General features: G+C 36.6%; 2 protein-coding genes across 4 annotated transcripts in view; one reads left to right on the top strand and one right to left on the bottom strand.

Moving 5' to 3' along the window:
• PI4KA (phosphatidylinositol 4-kinase alpha) overlaps positions 1-18,110 on the bottom strand; it is a 67,355-nt gene that overhangs the window by 24,901 nt on the left and 24,344 nt on the right. For all 3 annotated transcript variants that reach the window (XM_075718997.1, XM_075718998.1, XM_075718999.1), the window contains 9 exons: positions 6,910-7,018; positions 6,229-6,365; positions 5,162-5,295; positions 3,431-3,513; positions 3,086-3,156; positions 2,844-2,968; positions 2,298-2,379; positions 1,490-1,573; positions 1,041-1,130 (listed from right to left, as the gene is read on the bottom strand). In XM_075718997.1, the coding sequence (XP_075575112.1) occupies positions 1,041-1,130; positions 1,490-1,573; positions 2,298-2,379; positions 2,844-2,968; positions 3,086-3,156; positions 3,431-3,513; positions 5,162-5,295; positions 6,229-6,365; positions 6,910-7,018 (915 nt within the window). The remainder of the gene's footprint in view (positions 1-1,040; positions 1,131-1,489; positions 1,574-2,297; positions 2,380-2,843; positions 2,969-3,085; positions 3,157-3,430; positions 3,514-5,161; positions 5,296-6,228; positions 6,366-6,909; positions 7,019-18,110) is intronic.
• On the top strand, positions 10,585-16,513 carry SERPIND1 (serpin family D member 1). Its single transcript, XM_009492027.2, has 4 exons — positions 10,585-11,440; positions 14,523-14,796; positions 15,756-15,900; positions 16,291-16,513. Exons 1-4 carry the CDS (start codon positions 10,585-10,587, stop codon positions 16,480-16,482), a joined length of 1,467 nt encoding a protein of 488 aa, XP_009490302.1. The 3' UTR covers positions 16,483-16,513.

The raw sequence follows: 18,110 nt of genomic DNA, 5'->3' as shown, positions 1-18,110 counted from the left end.
CATCCCTTTTAGGCATTGCTCCCTTGGCAATAAGAAACTCTGAATGTCCTCTTAAATATGTATAGAGTAAGACTCGTTCTGTTTCGTAAAAGGATAAAGTGATCTAGATATATACTTGAAGGCTGAGTTCTTTAAAAAGAATCACCTTTCACAAAAAGAACCTTACAAAAGGAAATGCTTTGGACTCCTTTGAAAAAGGGACTATGACTAGTTACCCTTTTACGTAAGGATAGAATTCCTTCAGGTTTTTTTAGGGAAAGAAATATAAACTTCAGGTAGATTCGCAGTGTCCAAGATCTTGAGCCTCCCCAGAAATTCTGTTACCAGCACTAGGCTGGGCACCTCTAAACAGAATACTAGTCTAACCTGGACTACTCTTCAACTAGTCAGCAAAGGATTAACAGAGACCTGCATTTTACTATACTGAGACTTTTTGTTTACATAAAAGGTATTTTATTTATTTTATTAGTACATCATAATCTTTTGTAGTCTTTGCTTGTGGTCTTGTGACAGCTTTCTACTGAACTCTGCCACATGTGAGTGCTTACTACACCCATACTTAAAGTCTGTAGTTTACAGTGTTCTCATGTATTAGCAGTGTTTCTCCATATTTAAAAAAAAAAGAACAATAAAGACAGAAAAAACCCACCCTGCAAAGAGGGAAACGAGAAACAAGTTTTACACCCTAATCATACATTTCAGTCCAGCTGGTATTTTCAGCTAATCCATCAGCATTAAAACAAACTTTGCGAGGCAGAGCATTCTATTATACCAAATTCTGATTGCTGAAGTAAATTGGGGATGATCAACTGTTTACAAACCTGTTATTTTCAAGATACACAGGTATGGACTACATCAAAAGTCACATCAAATCAAAAATTCTAATTATTCTCTGCGAATGCTATAAAGGAAATCTTAGACCAACGGAAAAATTTAAAATGATGCTTGGATAGCCTGAAAAATCAAAAACATCACATAATTTGATTCTCATTTTGAAGATCTGCAAAGATCAAATTCTTTCACAGAAGCAGGCTCATTACCTGCAGATGAGATTTGGTAACTGAGGGAGCCCATTTCATTGCTTCTTGCAGAATCATCCCACAGCGTGCAGCAAAATCCTTGACTATACTCTAGAATTAGAGAATACAATCAGTAAAATACAGGACATTTAACAAGAGGCACTGGTTTTAATTGTGTAATAAGTAACATAGGGAGTACGACAGGTTGCAGCCACATGGTAAGGTTAAAATCTTCTCTAACAATTAAACGAACCCTTGGTAAGCAATGAACTATCACACTTCAAGTCAAGTAAAACAGTAAGAGTCAGAAAAATGTAAATACCAAGTGTCATATTGTATTTGAAAAAACCTACCTAGAAAAGTATTTTTAAAAAGAAGGACCATTTAGAGTAGCTCACTAATTTATCTCCCAGACATAAAAAAAATCAGGTATTATTTTGTTGTTTGATAAATCAAGGAGGACCACCTACCTCTCTGGCTTCATGTGTGTCAGGGACAGTTATTCTATATGGAGCATCAGGAATGTCATAATATGGTTGGTCCTTGTGAATGTCCTAAATAAAACCAATTCTCAAATAAGATAAAATTCACCATCACTTAACTTGAACACTACAGGTAGCACTCTCCCCAAACAAGAAATCTGATATACCAAAACTTTTTGCTAGTATTTGCTCTCAAAGTCAATCTGAATAGCTCTAAGAAACAGTTCGTATTCCAGTTTGGTTCTCAGTATAAATAATTTTAAAGATCCAATGCCCTCTCCTCAACATTTTGTACAAAAATAAAACTCTATAAAGCATTTCCATCTTCAAAAATACTAGTATGTAATAAATCCAAGGAATATGGACACACATACACAGACTGGAAGGAATATAACCTGACAACTATAATTCATAAAAAAACCAAAAACCAAAAACATACCGCCAAACTTTTATTTCAAATGAGACAGTTCAACCGTTACAACCCAGAATTGGTAATCCAGTGTTTTATTCTTGATGCTAAATTTGACTTCCTGAACCACATTTGACAACAACTTCTAGCACTAGTTTTACTACCTAAGAAATAGGGGTGCAAATGCACTCCTTACTTCACAGAACTTAAAATTAAGATTTTATCAATCTTAGTGATGAAAGCAAAAACTTGAGAAATTAAGAACTCAAGTAAGTATCAAATAAATGCAAAACAAAGCAAAAAAAAAAATCAGTTCTACAAAAGGAAAAACAAAAATGGAAACTTACATTTTATTTCCCTAATAGCATTACTAAAAAAGGAACTTACTGCACTAAGAGACAGTGACAGCGTCTGCAGAATATCTAGCATAGTCTTCAGTACAGTTCCACTCCACAGCAAGTGAGGAAATCTAGAACAAGTCAGGATTCAGAAACACAATAACCATGGAGAGCTGAGGAAGGAAATTATTTTATCAAGAAATGGAGCTGCTCAAAGAGCTAGCTATATACATCACTAGGTAAGCTCATACTCAACAGAAGTCACAAAGCTTGCCACGGCTCACAACAGCCTAGCTCAATACAGAGTCAAAAGCTCTCTAAGAGCAAGCTAAGCAGAGCTATTTCATAGGAGTTGAGTTTGCATTTATTTCATGGGCACTTTGCTTTGCTCCATCCATGGGAATACTAAGCAGACACAGGCATTTTAAGCAGGGGTTTCAGAGCACAGGTTAATACTATTGAATGTTATTTTTCAAGGAGATGTTTCAGCAGAAGTACCAGCCAAAAAATCCACTTGACCGTCACCATCAATTGCATAAGTCATCACTAAGCAGTCAGTGTGAAAAGGTAACAGGAAAATGAAAGCTATACTCACTTGTCTACCAGACCAGATAAGTATTTGTCTGCAACTCTCCTGATCCTTTTGTGAATGTGGTTAAAATTCACCAGCAAGAACTGAGCATGTCTCTCCAGCTCTTCTTCGTTCTCCTTAGTTTTAGGCTAAAAAGCATGCCAAAGAGAAGTATGAAGCTCTTAAGGAAAATGACAAGCACATTTTCATAAACTGAAATGAGAACATTTATACAAATTTAAAATTTTAGTCTCCACGTAACTTACTTTATCAGCCATCATTGTCAGGAAAGCTTCAAACACCTTATCAGCAACAGCTATCACACACTGCATCATGCCTGAGGAATTGAGAAAAGTGACAGGTTTGATTATCAGAATTACATTTGCTTTATAAATCTTGTTTAACAGGTAAAAAGTGTTTGTTTACTCAGCCAACACTGAACCAAGCTGTTTCAAAACAAAACCAGCATTCTTCACAAGAATAAAGCAACAGCAATCTAGTGAACATGATTAATTTTGTTATATAGTTGCTTGATTTGTTTTTGTTTTGCATGCCTGGAGATACCTTCCTAGTACCTCAAGTTGCAAGATAACCTAGACAGGTAATCTTACCAGATTTGTCTTTTTGAATTGCTTTATCCTCAAAATAGCAAAACATAACTTGGAAGCGATCTTGGTCAGTTGAACGCAACACCCTAGGAAAAGAAGAATTTTGTGGGTTAGGTTGTTTTGGTTTGGTTGTTTTTTCTTTTCCTTTCTTTTCTTTTCTTTTCTTTTCTTTTCAACATCTTCAACACAAATCTATGTACTTTAATGCCACAGTACACACCACACACATACACTCATTGTTCATTTCATGATAATGTTAAGTCTCTAGTAAATGTGATACTGCTATTTGTTTCGACATTCAACTAACAGGGCTCAGATCATAAAATGCTGGTTTGTCACCAAGAGAATAACTTTCACACAGGAGTGGGAAACCTGATGATGATGATGATGCACTTATGCAATCACCACAAATATATAAACACAGTACAATCTTTGGCGTTTCTATAGGCTTTGCATCTGTTGAATTTGCATTAGATGGAAATATCACGTATTAGAAAATTGTTTCTAAAATACAGCCACGACGTTTCTGGAAATGGTTGTCCCTGTTGTCAGTTATTGTCAAAGTAAAAACACAATGGAGAATTTTCTTCCTGCCTTCCTCATGGCTAGACCTCCACCTCAGCTTTCAGCTACACACTTCTTTGAATAGCAATAATAAATACACTTTTAAAGAAAAAAATAAATAGTCTCTGAATTCAGTATGTTTGATGAGTACAACCTAGCAGACACTACTGAAGGGAAAAAAAAAAGTACACTACAAAAAAACTTCTCAGCTCTGACACTACACTAATCTTGTAGAATAGGGAAGTGTCTACACTACTCTTCAGAGGTGTGTCCTGGTTTCGACTGGGATAGAGTTAATTTTCTTCCTAGTAGCAGGCATAGTGCTGTGTTTTGGATTTAGTAGGAGAAGAATGTTGATAACACACTGATGTTTTAGTTGTTGCTAAGTGCTGCTTATGCTAGTCAAGGACTTTTCAGCTTCCCATGCTCTGCCAGGTGCACAAGAAACTGGGAGGGGGCACAGCCAGAATAGTTGATCCAAACTGACCAAGGGCTATTCCATACCATATGACATCATGCTCAGTATAGAAGCTGGGGAGGGTTGGCTGGGGAGTGGTGATCGCTGCTCGGGAACTGTCTGGGTATCAGTCAGTGGGTGGTGAGCAATTGCATTGTGCATCACTTGCTTTGTATACTATTATTATTATTATTATTACTATTATTGTTACTATTATTATTATTATGTTGTTGTTGTTGTTGTTATCATTACTATCTTACTTTATTTCAATTATTAAACTGTTCTTATCTCAACCCAGGAGTGTTTCTCACTCTTACTCCTCCAATTCTCTCTCCCATCCCATTGGGGTAGGGGGAGCGAGCGAGCAGCTGCGTGGTGCTTAGTTGCTGGCTGGGGCTAAACCACAACAGGTGCAAGCACAAGACTCTGTGCAGAGGATACATTACACTTGCAAGACATTCTTTTGAAGAACTCTTTTGTCGATCTTCTATTAGTTCCTATACAGAGGAGATCCCATTTTTCAAGTCCTACTATACTATTCCATCCTTTTTATCTACTCTAAAGGCATTTTTGCACAGATGAATTCCCAGTCTCAGAATCTTCAATAGAGCTAATAATTCTCATTTATCTTAGTGTCTGGCAAGTCTGACTTGAACATACACAGTTTTTAATTTTTTTTTTTTTAAATTCATCAGTGAAAAAAGTATATATACCTCATATACTCTAGGCGGTAAACAGAAAGGAGATAGGTAGACATGGCAAAGTCCAACTTATTGATCAACGCTGACACTTCTGGAGGAGGATCCAAGAGATTTATTATGGTACTCCGCAATTCATTTAATTCAGCCTAGAGATGAATACATGAGGTTATCTGAAGTGGGAGTACTATATTACTTTGTGTTCTGAAAACATTTGCTTTCAGCTATTACTCTCTTTACTTCTTAAGCTTTGCAAACAATATGCCAGGATGCCTCTGTCTGCAGACTAAGACCAACACACTCTGACTCAGCAAGTCATGATTCTTCAAATACAGAATTAAACAGAATTAAATACTGGAGTCAAGCTCCCTGCTGGAATAACTGCTAGTTTCCATGCAGTTATACCAATGAAGAAATACAATTCCTACACTAAATTCATATAGTTTTGATCAACATCAACCTTGTCCAGCTTATGAAACTTCAAGAGTCTGTTGTGCCATTCTTTGATGTCACAGAACTAAGTATCAAGGCACAATGCAGATTTCTGTATTATTTGGGACCCAAAGACATTTCATAAGGTGCAACTCTTCAATCCACTTTACACTGCTACCACCAGTAGTCCTCAGGTAAAACCTGTCCTGCAAACACTAGGGAGAGAGAAGTATACCAGTACCAAGCCAGAGGATAAAAAGGAAAAAAGCTCATTTAACATTTCTTTGAAATACTTTCTTTCCTTCCAAAGTTCGTTGTGTTTTTTTTTTTTTAAACAGTGCAATTTTTGCCTGTCTGATACAAAACGGATGAAAAATTATTAAAAGGCTTCCATCTCCACAAAGACTTGGTTTCTACACCTAATCAAAATAGTGTAGCTACCACCCTAAATACTTGTATTAACACTCAATAAAAGTAAACCCAAGTCATTTCCATACACTGCTGTCATAAGAGTACTGTCAAAAAGATGTTTTTCACTAATAAGAAGCAGGCTGAATGGGTATTGTGCTATTTCAATACATCATGCTTACTGTATCATTTAACTCTGATGGACATTATGGAAGGAGATAATGGAAGAAATTAATTCTTACAGAAGTCACAGTATCATTCTTCATGGCAGAATTGTACTGAAGAACAGATCGAAGTGGCTCTTTGCTGGGAAACGTGAGCAATGGAGACTTGGTGGCAATTTCACATACACCTTCATACCATTCTTCTGGCCAGAGACCTGAAGCACGAGTATAAAGAGGAAAGTGGGGTGAGGGACAAAAATGGTATTAAGATTCACAAAGTTAACTAGCATTACCAAGCTTTGTACTACTTCCCAGGGCCAATTTTTCATGCACTTAAGCACAAACACTCAACACAAGTGATCCATGTTCTAAACACAATAAACATGTTTCACTAATTCCAAGTGAAGTTCCTCACTGGATTAGAAGTTTCTACTTGATTACCATTGTACCCCATGTGTCTGATCTTCCATTTTAGGAACTTAGCTATCAAAGCTCAACTAAGGCTAACTGCTGTATTAGCTTAGTAAAATACCCTAAGTACAAGAACAAATTTTACTACGCTAAATCTCATAGCAAAACAGAGCACAGATGTAAAGAAATCCTACCAGAGAACTGTCATGTAAAGCTGTTTGCTTTGTAGTGCCTTTATGCCTGTAAATTTTCTTCAGCCTACTGTGAGTGGTTTACATACAGTTACACTTACATTCATCAAGAGTTTATATGCGAGCAGCAATGTTGCTGTCTTAGAATTTACGCTACCTGATCCTTCCACAGCAAATCCCATCAGCACTGAATACAACCAGAAGTCACGGAACAGCTTTTGCAACCTGGGCTTGGCCTCCTTGATGGGTGGCAAGCGTCTAGTGAGCTACCAAAGAAATAAAAATTAACATCAGAAAATGATGGGAGTTACAATAACTTAATTCCATGGTGTGGGATCAATTCATGTACCTTCTTTACTATGATTTACAAAGGTAATATTCTTTGTCATCTATGAAAACTAGTATTACATAGATATTGTTATACTGAAGAAAATTAGATCTTGGTTAGAATATCTTAAATGCTAACATTTGAGATGTCTGAAGTAACAATTTCCTTTGTTTTACACAGGAGTAATACCATGCTGATACAGTAACCTCTGAAGAGAATACATAATATTAGTATACTATCAACTGCAGAGAGGAAGAGACCACATGGTCCTTTAAACTGTGTTGAAGACAATGCCATGCAGCTTTGCTTCAGTGCAAAGGAACTCAAAACCAAATAAATATTAGTCAAAACATACTTCTGGTTGCTATTGTTTATTAGCTTTGTGGAAATACATTGAGGCACCAATTGGGGATCTTTCATTGTTTGCACCCACGCACACAATGACATCAGTTCTGGAGAATTTACTATCTAAACAAGCAAGTAAAAGAGCATTATTTTCAACACATTTATTAAAATTCTCTGATACTTTCTGCACAAACAGCTGCTACCACTGGAGCAGCACAGTTTATACTCCCAGCCAACATGATACGCAATGTTAGATAAATTTATGTAACAAAGCTCATAGTGTGTTATCCTTAAAGTGTCAGAAGCACAGGCAGTGTTTAAAAAGTGAAAGAAATGGCCCAGTAAATTGTGAGCTTTATTGAATATGACTGTATATTATTACTGTAAACTGTATTAAGAAAATGTTAAGATTCTAATCTAGCTTGAAGGAATTTTCTCTAACTGTACAATAATTCCCTTGAGAAATAAAAGCCAGCAGTATTTCAGTGAAACCTCATATAAAGCCAACTTTGTATATATTTTAAAATCGTGAGGCAGATTGTTCATTAAAAAAAACCCCACATTAAAAAATCCCTGTATTACAGTAAAATTAATCTGAGTTCAAGCTGGTGAATGGCACTATGGTAAAAAGCTGCTTGTGCGACACAAATGTTTGCACCAACAGAACACTGACTGAAGAAGCCTGACCATCACAACCACAGAGGCCTCAACCACATCTGCAGTAAGATGCCCCCCCCCAATTTGGCACAAAATAGCAGCAACATGGCTTTTACTAGTCATTAACAGTCAAGTTTATGTGCATGCTTGACTTTGAAACTTTACATACACACCAATTTTTGCTCAAAGATCTTCCTCAAAAGTGAACAAGTACCTGCAAAGCCATAAAAGTAGTTCAACAAATAACATACAATTCAGCAAAGATCACTAAGCAAGGGAGGGATTTTGGCTGACGAAGTAAGTTTAGCAGTGTTTGGTTTAGAGAATGTTTACTTTGGGAGATACACAAAAAACTAGCGTCAAAGTTCAGATTTAAACCCTGCCATTCCCCTTACTCGAGCTATTCAACACATCCCTTCTGTACAGTGGCTTAAAGGTAAGCTTCATTTACATCTTCTGTATTTTAGGTAGATCTGACCAAAGACGTATGTATTGCAGAGTGGGGGAATGTTTTGCCTGTGTAAGTACAGCTAAGCAATAACTGAACTTTGGTGAAGACGAGAATGTAAAGTTGGGAACTAGAGACAGCAAATTCTTCTCTGCCAAAAGCAGAAAACATTCATCAATGGTTACTGGACAGAGTATCTCAGCTGTAAGGGCCTGACTTCTGGGGGCGGGGAAAAAAGGTGATGAATTTATGAAGAAACAATAAAAAAAAAGACTGAGTCTAGTCCTTCAGTCACAGTGTAAAATCATTTAAAAAGCACTTTATATGGATCCTTCACTGTTGCAAAACAATTCATTTTTTATATGGGATAATCACCTTAAATGGTTTTAGGATTTCAAGCTAATTAGTTTGGGGGGAGAGTTTTGAAAATTAAACTGTTAGTTCAGTTACTTCAGTCCTGCTACAACATGTTTGAAAATATTTTCCTTCAAGCACTGGTTTTATTCACAGATGTGCAGGTATGTATACCTATGTATTTTACTTCTACAGAACAGTTCTTTAGACTATTTTCTAACTTAAAAAAACGTTTAAATCAACATATTAGTAAGATTTTTGTTTTAACTGTATTCAGTGTTTTGTCCTAGATTATATTGCAAGTATTTGCCATTTTACTCAAAAAAGTACTATCAATAGAAATTAACTTTAAAAAGTCACCAAGTAACTTTCTAAAGAAGTCTGAGCAAAATCCAAGACCCTGGCATTCAAACACCCCTTTCACAGTTTCAGTTCATACAGAGTTATTGAACACTTATATTTTGGTCTTTCTTTGACTGTCACAGGAAGGAATTACACTTTTTCATATCTTTTTAAAATTGCTGTAATTATTGCAACCCAGTATTATGGTGAAAAGTCTCTCAGACCCACTTCTTGGTACAGTGTTTGACAGCTGAGTAAGGCTGATGGATTCTCTTCAAATAATACATATCTAAGATAGTTCTTGATTTTAAAAATAATTTAAAAAATGCAACGGTCCAATACTCAGTAGATGAAGAAGAGATTAAGTTCCCCTTTATAAAAATGCAGGTTCTACTTAAATATATCCTCGCACAAAAGAAGTGAGGTTAGAAATCCAGCATCGGGGTAACACTAACACTAGGGAAACAAAGTTCCGTATAGGAACTTACAGAGACTTCACATGATGAAGAAAATGGAGAGCACATGTTGTGCAGTGCTACACAAAAGTAAACCAATACGAAACGTAACTAAATAAAAAGCAGAATCAGGCCAATCCTTCACAGAAGCAGCAGACGAGGACACACAGCTGCAAAACGTGTGCACAGACGTGTCGTAACACACCTGAGTAAGACCATGAGCAGGCCAGGACGTATGTTTATGCCTAATGTTTCCCACAGCGCAGTCCCACTTAACAGTACTTAGTGTAATACACTCCTTTCTACAGGTTTCTTGCTACATCCCTAGATCTCCTTTATTCCGTCAAATTCCAGCCTCGTTCTTCCAAAAACACTCTCATAAAACTCCCATTTTTGTTGTAGCTACAGGATGTCTGTTTTTCATATTCTTCAGTTCATCTCATCCTTCTGGTATGCTCCTGTAGTGGATGCCTAGTCCCTCCCTCCTACCAAGCTCCAATCTTCAAACTTACCTTCACATCATATTTTTAGCATACACTAGTAACAGTTAGTGCCCATTTTAAGTGTTACAGGTTTATAAATAAAGAATCCCACATATTTTAGGTAATGAATTTGTTACTGCTAAAACATGCCAATAATGACAACTTCTATGGGAGGAGGTCAACCAATTTTTTGGCAGGCTGGAGGCATTATGTAAGCAAGATTACCAGTAGGACAGATTTATCCATCTAATTAAGCTCTGTTCCACTAAAAAAAAAAATGCTGTCAAATAAGGTAACTATGGACCTTCTGCTGTGACAGAATTCAGCATGGACCTAAAATTAGGGAATAGATAACTAAAATTCAATTACCCTATGCTCTTTCAACTGTGTTATGTTGTCTTCCAGGTTTTGACCTGTCAGAATGAAGTTCCTATTTCATTTGCTTGCCTTTGCTCTCATCATAACCTCCACATTTTGTGGAGTCAAGGACTTCACTGAGCACTTTGAAAACGTTAAAGATGCACAGCCACATGAAAATGGGACCTATGATATGCCAAACTTACCACCCGAGTTCCACAGAGAAAATACTATCACTAATGACTTGATTCCTGAAGAGGAGGAGGAAGAAGACTATCTAGATCTTGACAAGATACTGGGTGAAGATGACTACAGTGACATTATTGATGCTGCCCCATACATAGTTTCTGAAATTCGGCAGGGAAATATTCTTGAACTATTCCAAGGCAAAACCAGAATCCAGCGCCTCAATATCCTCAATGCAAACTTTGGCTTCAACCTTTACCGCAGTGTGGCAGACAAAGCCAACTCTTCAGATAATATTCTCATGGCTCCTGTTGGCATTTCTACTGCAATGGCTATGATTTCTCTGGGTTTGAAGGGTCAGACTCATCAGGAAGTGTTATCTGTTCTTGGCTTTCAAGACTTCATTAACGCCAGCACCAAATATGAGCTCATGACTGTTCATAATCTCTTCCGCAAACTCACTCATCGGTTATTCAGGCGCAATTTTGGTTACACACTGAGGTCTGTCAATGACCTTTATATTCAGAAGGACTTTTCTATTCTGAATGATTTCAGAAACAATATGAAAACATACTACTTTGCTGATGCGCAACCAGCTGATTTTTCGGATCCTGACTTCATAACTAAAACCAATGAACGCATCTCAAAGCTGACCAAAGGATTAATAAAGGAAGCTCTTGTGAATGTAAACCCTACAACACTGATGATGATTCTTAACTGTCTTTACTTTAAAGGTAAGAATCTGTTATTTCAATCTTAGCAATGGATTTTCTCAGTTTGCAATTCACTGCATACTTTGTTAGAAACCTCAGACTGAACTTAAATCTAGTCTACAGTTCAAAAAAGCCTATCAGCTCCCTCATTAAGAAGCATCTCTATTATTAGCCCATTTTTTGCATGTTTCTGTAGCACACTGATGTTCCAGTCATGCCCTGAAGTTAGTGGGTATTGTACAAATACAGCAAATGCTTATTACATCCAAAATCTTATAATCTAAAAGTGAGACTAAAAAACATGTGAATGCAGAATAGCCTCAGAAAGCATAAACTTTGTAGGAGTCTTAGATTGTGAGGTATTACTTCATGTGCAATTTATTAGTCACATTCAGTCCTGCTTCAAGTTATTGGATTCACTGAAATGGTACAGGTTGATTTCAGTTAAAACACCTAATACTTCTGAAGTATTCAGGATTCATAGGGATGACCATAGAATTTCAGCTTGAAGTATGTATTTTTTATACGATCAGAGCATGATCCTTGTCAACAAGCCTATACAGGGGACTGAAGAGAAGAATCGAAACGGTATTCTCCTAAAGTAAAAACTAAACACATTCACTACTGGGAATACTTCAGTTAATTCAGCATGAACTGTCTGCTGATATGGGCAGATTTTTCAACAAACTTTTAAAATGGTATTAAACAAGCAAAAGGTGGGAAGTGCCAATGAAAGAGGAAATAAGGTAAAAAAGGAGATCTGTTACTGACTGTAACGGGTAGATGTGGCACTTTGGGACATGGTTTAGTCTAGTCTACCCTTGATTGGTTTAGTGTGGACTTGGTAGTGTAGGTTAATGGTTGGACTGGATGATCTTAAAGGCCTTTTCCAACCTAAATGATTCTATGATGCTATGACTGACTAAGATGAAAATCAGATGGAAGTGACTTAAAACACTGGTAAGGAAAGACAGATGAGCGCAAAAAGATAACAATGTTTGCAAGTAAAACATACTCCTTTCCATAACTTACAAAGGAGTTTCTTTTTTCCAATTATGTCCCTGCTTCCAGGAAACAAATGCTCAAGGGCTCTCTTACACCTGCCTTCTCAGCTTTTGATATAGGAACACCATTCCTATAAGTTTATGAAACATACCTTTTCCCACTCACTTGCAAGGAATTACTTCCTTGAATAATGCCACTTGTCTCTTTAAAAGATCTGAAGCAGTCATTAGCGTAAGATCCAAATAATCCCCTATTCCAAAGTACCATCCAGCAGGGACTTATTTGTATCCTTAAGTAGATCTCTGATGATCATATCATATATTAAATACATAGCTTTACTGCCCATCAGACCATCCTAAGAAAAGGATTATGCAAAGCAAAACAGATATATTATTTTTTCACAACTGGGTCAAATTTAAAATACCTTTTTGTTTTACTCTGAAGTTATTAAATACTTGTGCTTTCTCAAAATAACAAAAGCATCACCAAAAATTACACAGCTGTACTGGATCTCTTGGGTCATCAAGACGAAAAAGACTTTTAGCTTTTTCTTCTCCCCATGGCGTCCTGTTAGACTAAATTGCCTTGGTGCTGTCTGCTGAAGGCTGTAATTTCTAACCCTCAAAACCAAAAAGATCAATTCTATATAAGACGAAAGAATGGGAAACAGCAATAGTGACAGTCTTCTGGTAATTCTATTTCGAGTGGAACTGAACTTTTTAAAGAAAGTTCTGCTCCTGGGTTTCCTAGTTTCCCCACTAGTGCTTCTAGACATGCTAATTTTTTGTCCACATCTTTCCATTTATAGTATTTACACTGTCTGTATTGTTGCAGACAAGCTCTGTTAAGACCTCAGAGCTAAGAAACCTATGAGTATTCTCAGGTACACAGAGATTCTCCGTACAAGTGATACTGAGTAATGGGATACTTGCCAAACACCATGAAGTCTCAAGCTCCTTTTATATTAAACACCATCAAGAAAATATTGGAAACTATTCATGTTGGTAAAAAGCAAGTTTTATCTTGTATAGGTGTCCAGTCTACCTCTAACTGAGATCTACCCTCCATTCTGCAGAAGTCTGAACAATCATTTATGAGCTTCCTATCAAGTAGGAGCTGCTTATTTTAGCCATGGTAGATCATGGCAGCTTTTGATAACTGACAAATTTTGACAGATCCAAAATTGCTTCTATGAGATTCTAGTCACAAATGCAAGAGATAAGTCAATCAGTGGAGACAACATCTGCCACCACAGATGGATGCAAAAGACATCTTGGTGGGAAGATTCAAAACAGGGAGTCACAAAAATCAGTAAAGTGCCAACTGGTTTCAGCCGACCCGAGAAGACCACATGCCTCCTGCTGGAGAACAGCACTTTATCCCAAGACAAACACATCTGCAAAACTGAATTAAAGAAAAAAAGTTCCCCAGCTCCTCTCTTCTACTAGGAAGAGCTGATAAATGCCACCCATTCCTTAGGTGACAACAGTGCTCCCGCAACTCCCCCAATCCACAGCAGCTTCGTGTCTTTAGCTAGCTAGAGTCCTACACCTGTGAATTCTGCTCCCTGAAGAACAGCCAGATGCTGTTTTTTCCTAAGTGAGACAATTTGTTTGGGAATAGCATAATCCATTTTATATCCCACTCCCTTCAGAATATTAATCACAGTCTGATCACTTCTCAAACTGCTGCCCATCAGCCCAACATATGAAGAAATAATGAAAGTTGGACTTAAGTTGTTTCGCTAGGTACAAACCCTGACAAATATTTTGCATGTTTAAACTTTGTAATTCCTAGGTTCCTTGTAAAAAAACCTCGCACATACCAAGCCCTTTCAGATCTCCAGTTTGTGTTTACTTGCTTTTGTAATTCCGAACATTCAAATCAGACAAATGTTAAGTTAGAAAGAAAGGCAGGAATTTTAGAGTCACTTTAAAACTTGTCTCCTTAGTCAGGCTTAATTGAGCTCAACAATCTCCTACAGTAATTCCCAATTCACATGAATTAAAACATGATGTGAATTGTTATTCTGGGAATATTTTATTAAACAAGGATCTTGGGGTTTTTTGTTTATCTGTCTTCCGCATTGTATTAACAGGAACTTGGGAGAATAAGTTTCCAGTGGAAATGACAACGAAGAGAAGTTTCCGACTGAATGAGAAGCAAACAATAAAGGTTCCTATGATGCAGACTAAAGGGAGCTTCCTAGCTGCTGCAGACCCTGAGCTAGATTGTGGTGTGATCCAGCTCCCATTCGTGGGGAACATCAGTATGCTGATTGTACTTCCACACAAACTCTCTGGCATGAAAGCCCTAGAAAAGCAGATAGCACCTCAAGTGGTGGAAAAATGGCAGAAGAGCATGACAAACAGGTACCTGCCGAAAAGTGCATCTTGTTAAAGTCTTACTGTGTTTTCTTGATGAGATTGACAAGAGTAAGTAAAGAGCACAGAAGATAACATATGATATTTTAATTAAAAACATTAAACCTAAACAAAAACCCCAAAAAGATGGATTTAGTGAATTAAAAATCAGGACCAGTGATCTCTCAAAATTTAAATGCCATCAAGAAATCAAAGACGATTGAGGTGGAAAATTCTAAGGAGTTCCAAAATTCTTTCTATTAAGTATTTAATGTTACAGATTTAAAGAAAAAGTTCTTTGATAAAGTTTACAATGAGGAGGAAAAACAGGAGTATGATAATAACAAGTTATTTGTGCAGCATAATCTTGATCATGTGGAAAGCAGCCTATGTTCATTTCAGCACTATGCATTTCAACGTATCTGTTGTGTAAAGGCACACATTCAGTAATCAACAATGGACATCACAATTATGGGAGAGTATAGAGTCTCTCTTGTGCAAGATGACAGACTAGGTGGTATCTATCTTCACACTTGATAAAAAGAGCTAATTTGATGTGCTATTCAGAAGCCAACCTATTTCTATTGTATACAGTAAGTGACAAATCTCCAATTTAGTACTCCAGAAAATCTGATAGTTCAACATTTATTACAAGCATATCCAACCATGTACTGAACTGCTCAAAGCCATATATCTTATACACATAAATAACGTAAATCATCATAAGGGAAATACTAAATTGAGAAACTAACAGTTTTGGGAAGGGAAATAATTTTTTAAAACACAGCTTAAAAGTAATGATGCCCACGTTTTGAAAGTAAAAGTACAGTAAACAATCCTGTATATTTCTATGTCCTACTTGCTGAAGACAGCAAAAAAACCAAACCACAACAGATATGTAAAGCAAAGGAGTCATGCAAATATGTATCTCCTCAATGATTTTTCATTTTTGTTTTTATTTTTACTAGAACAAGAGAAGTGGTTCTGCCTAAATTTAAGCTGGAGAAGAGTTATAACTTGATTGGTTATCTGAGATCCATGGGAATAGAAGAACCGTTCAATGAAAAAGGCGACTACTCTGGTGTATCAGATGAGAAAGTCACCATTGACAGGGTATTTGCTTCTCTTTTCATTTCCTTTCCGATTAAACTATGTCACCTGAAAACATGGCAACACAGTAAAAATAATTCACAGTAAGCTAAAATAATATTTTTTCTCATCTTTCCTGGAGGACATAGGAGGGAAGTGGGTTTCTCTGCATGTCCTTGTTTATTCATATAATGAGGAACATGTTTAATCAGATGTCAAAGGCACTAAAAGTGTTGCAGTCAGTCAGGAGCAGGCTTATTCACAAACCAAAACCAAAGGATTGCTGCCGCATAGGAGTTACCAGCAAGACTGTCACAAGGGAATACGTGCGGGACATGGAGGGGGGAAGGCTGTGAGCACATCATTTGAGTATACTTACAAGATCCTCAATTTCTTTTTTGTTTGTTTAAACAGTTCAACCATCAAGGCACAATAACTGTAAATGAGGAAGGCACAGAGGCTGGAGCAACAACCAATGTCGGGTTCATGCCTCTTTCTACTCAGATTCGCTTTATTGTCGACCGCCCCTTTTTGTTTTTGATCTATGAACATCGTACCAGTTGCCTTCTGTTCATGGGCAGAGTTGTCAACCCAGCCAAGTCTTAAAAGCAGAGACGACCTCCAACATGCTGTTATACATGGGCTGTATAATTACACGTTAATATACCAGTATCATAAAGGAAATTTTACTGTCATATTAGCTAATACAAAAGCCACTGGTATCAAAAGAAAATATATTATCTACAGGTAGTTTCACATGAATGGACCCATAGCAGTAGGTAATTTGACTGCAATTTAAAATGGTTAGCGCTATGTATTGATACAAGCGTATTAAAAAAAAAAAAAAATCCACAACGTAACTTACACTTTGTGTTCTACTTCAGTGTATAAAATGTAATCAATAAAATATTTAGACTATCTGGATTCTTGAAGTTTAGCTCTAAGTTTGTGCTAGGATGCCTAGGATTCCTAAATAGGAATAAGGAAATCCTGAACACCTGACCAGTCTTAGAAACCTAAGTCTCTTCTGGGTATTTTACATAATCTAACTTGAAAAAGAGTAGGTGTCTACATTCTTTCTTTTGCTTGCATCATTTAACATTCAGTAGCCTGAAACACACAATGAATCTTACGGACCAGCGTACCAAATAAGAGATAAAAGTGTCTTGGGGGAATGAAACACTAAGGGATCCACTAGTTTTCCCCAGCCTAACTTCTATCATTTCAATACAATTCTCTGATCGGTACAAGTGGTATCAGAATTAGGCCAAGCAGGTAAATTATATAAAGATCCTTAGAATACCTTTTATACTGAAAGCAGCTAGCAAAATGCTCTTTTCACCGGCTCAGTATCACCTAATCCTCCTCTCTGCAAAAAAGAGTGATTTATAGCAATCACATTTCTTCAGAATTCAAATACACTCTCCATACTGATTCAATGGACAAAACCTTTGAAGTCTCAAACTAAGCCTGTAAACTTGCTGAATCATTCTGGTACCAACATGAATGCTGTACAAAGCCTGTTTCATATTTGAAGAAGAGAAAATTTACCTGCGCTCTGTAGCATATTACTACCTACGCAGTACAAGGAACAGTTGCACCTTGCATTAAATCATTAAAGCCAATGAACACACACACCTTTGCATACCTTCCTTTGCATCATGCCTTTTAAAAAAATGTGCCTCACAATGCAGTGAGCATATTTTTATTATTATTTGCAGTATCAAATATTGTATCCATCTAAATATATTCCTCTTATAAATTTGTTTAATGTTAGCAAAAATATGCAAATTAAGCTATACACCAACAGTTATTTTAATGGTTAGGAACTCTCTTTGGGTTTTCCAAAGTGTTTTCCAATATTAAGTTTAATTTATTAATTTTGCTTTTATATACTACCATTTGTAATTTTGCATCTGCTACAATTATTTGCCCCATACACAAAGCTTTTTAACATGACAGGCAGTGAAATACCAGTATTAGATGATGAAGGATGATGAAGAGCTGATATCGAATAGGAAGCTTAGATGCTTCTCTCTATTCCTGTCTCACATTGTGCTTACTTATAAAGCCCACCACGTAGGGGACAATTTTCAGTATTGAAGGTTCACAACAGAAATCATTAACATTCATATACACATTTTATTGTTTTATCTATATTAAACAAGAAAAGCATATTCAAAAAGAAAAACATATGCAAAATGAAATATTCATGCCCCAGATTTAATTAGTTT

This window comes from Pelecanus crispus, chromosome 11 (assembly GCF_030463565.1).
Source record: "Pelecanus crispus isolate bPelCri1 chromosome 11, bPelCri1.pri, whole genome shotgun sequence".
Lineage (NCBI taxonomy): Eukaryota > Metazoa > Chordata > Aves > Pelecaniformes > Pelecanidae > Pelecanus > Pelecanus crispus.
The sequence above is the reverse complement of the archived record's forward strand: the minus strand, read 5'-3'. Positions and strand labels throughout refer to the sequence as shown.

Coding starts and splice junctions, on each gene's coding strand:
- SERPIND1 (XM_009492027.2), top strand. CDS start 10,585: ATGAAGTTCCTATTTCATTTGCTTGCCTTTGCTCTCATCATAACCTCC. Junction 11,441..14,522: donor TAACTGTCTTTACTTTAAAG/GTAAGAATCTGT, acceptor TTGTATTAACAG/GAACTTGGGAGAATAAGTTT. Junction 14,797..15,755: donor CAGAAGAGCATGACAAACAG/GTACCTGCCGAA, acceptor TATTTTTACTAG/AACAAGAGAAGTGGTTCTGC.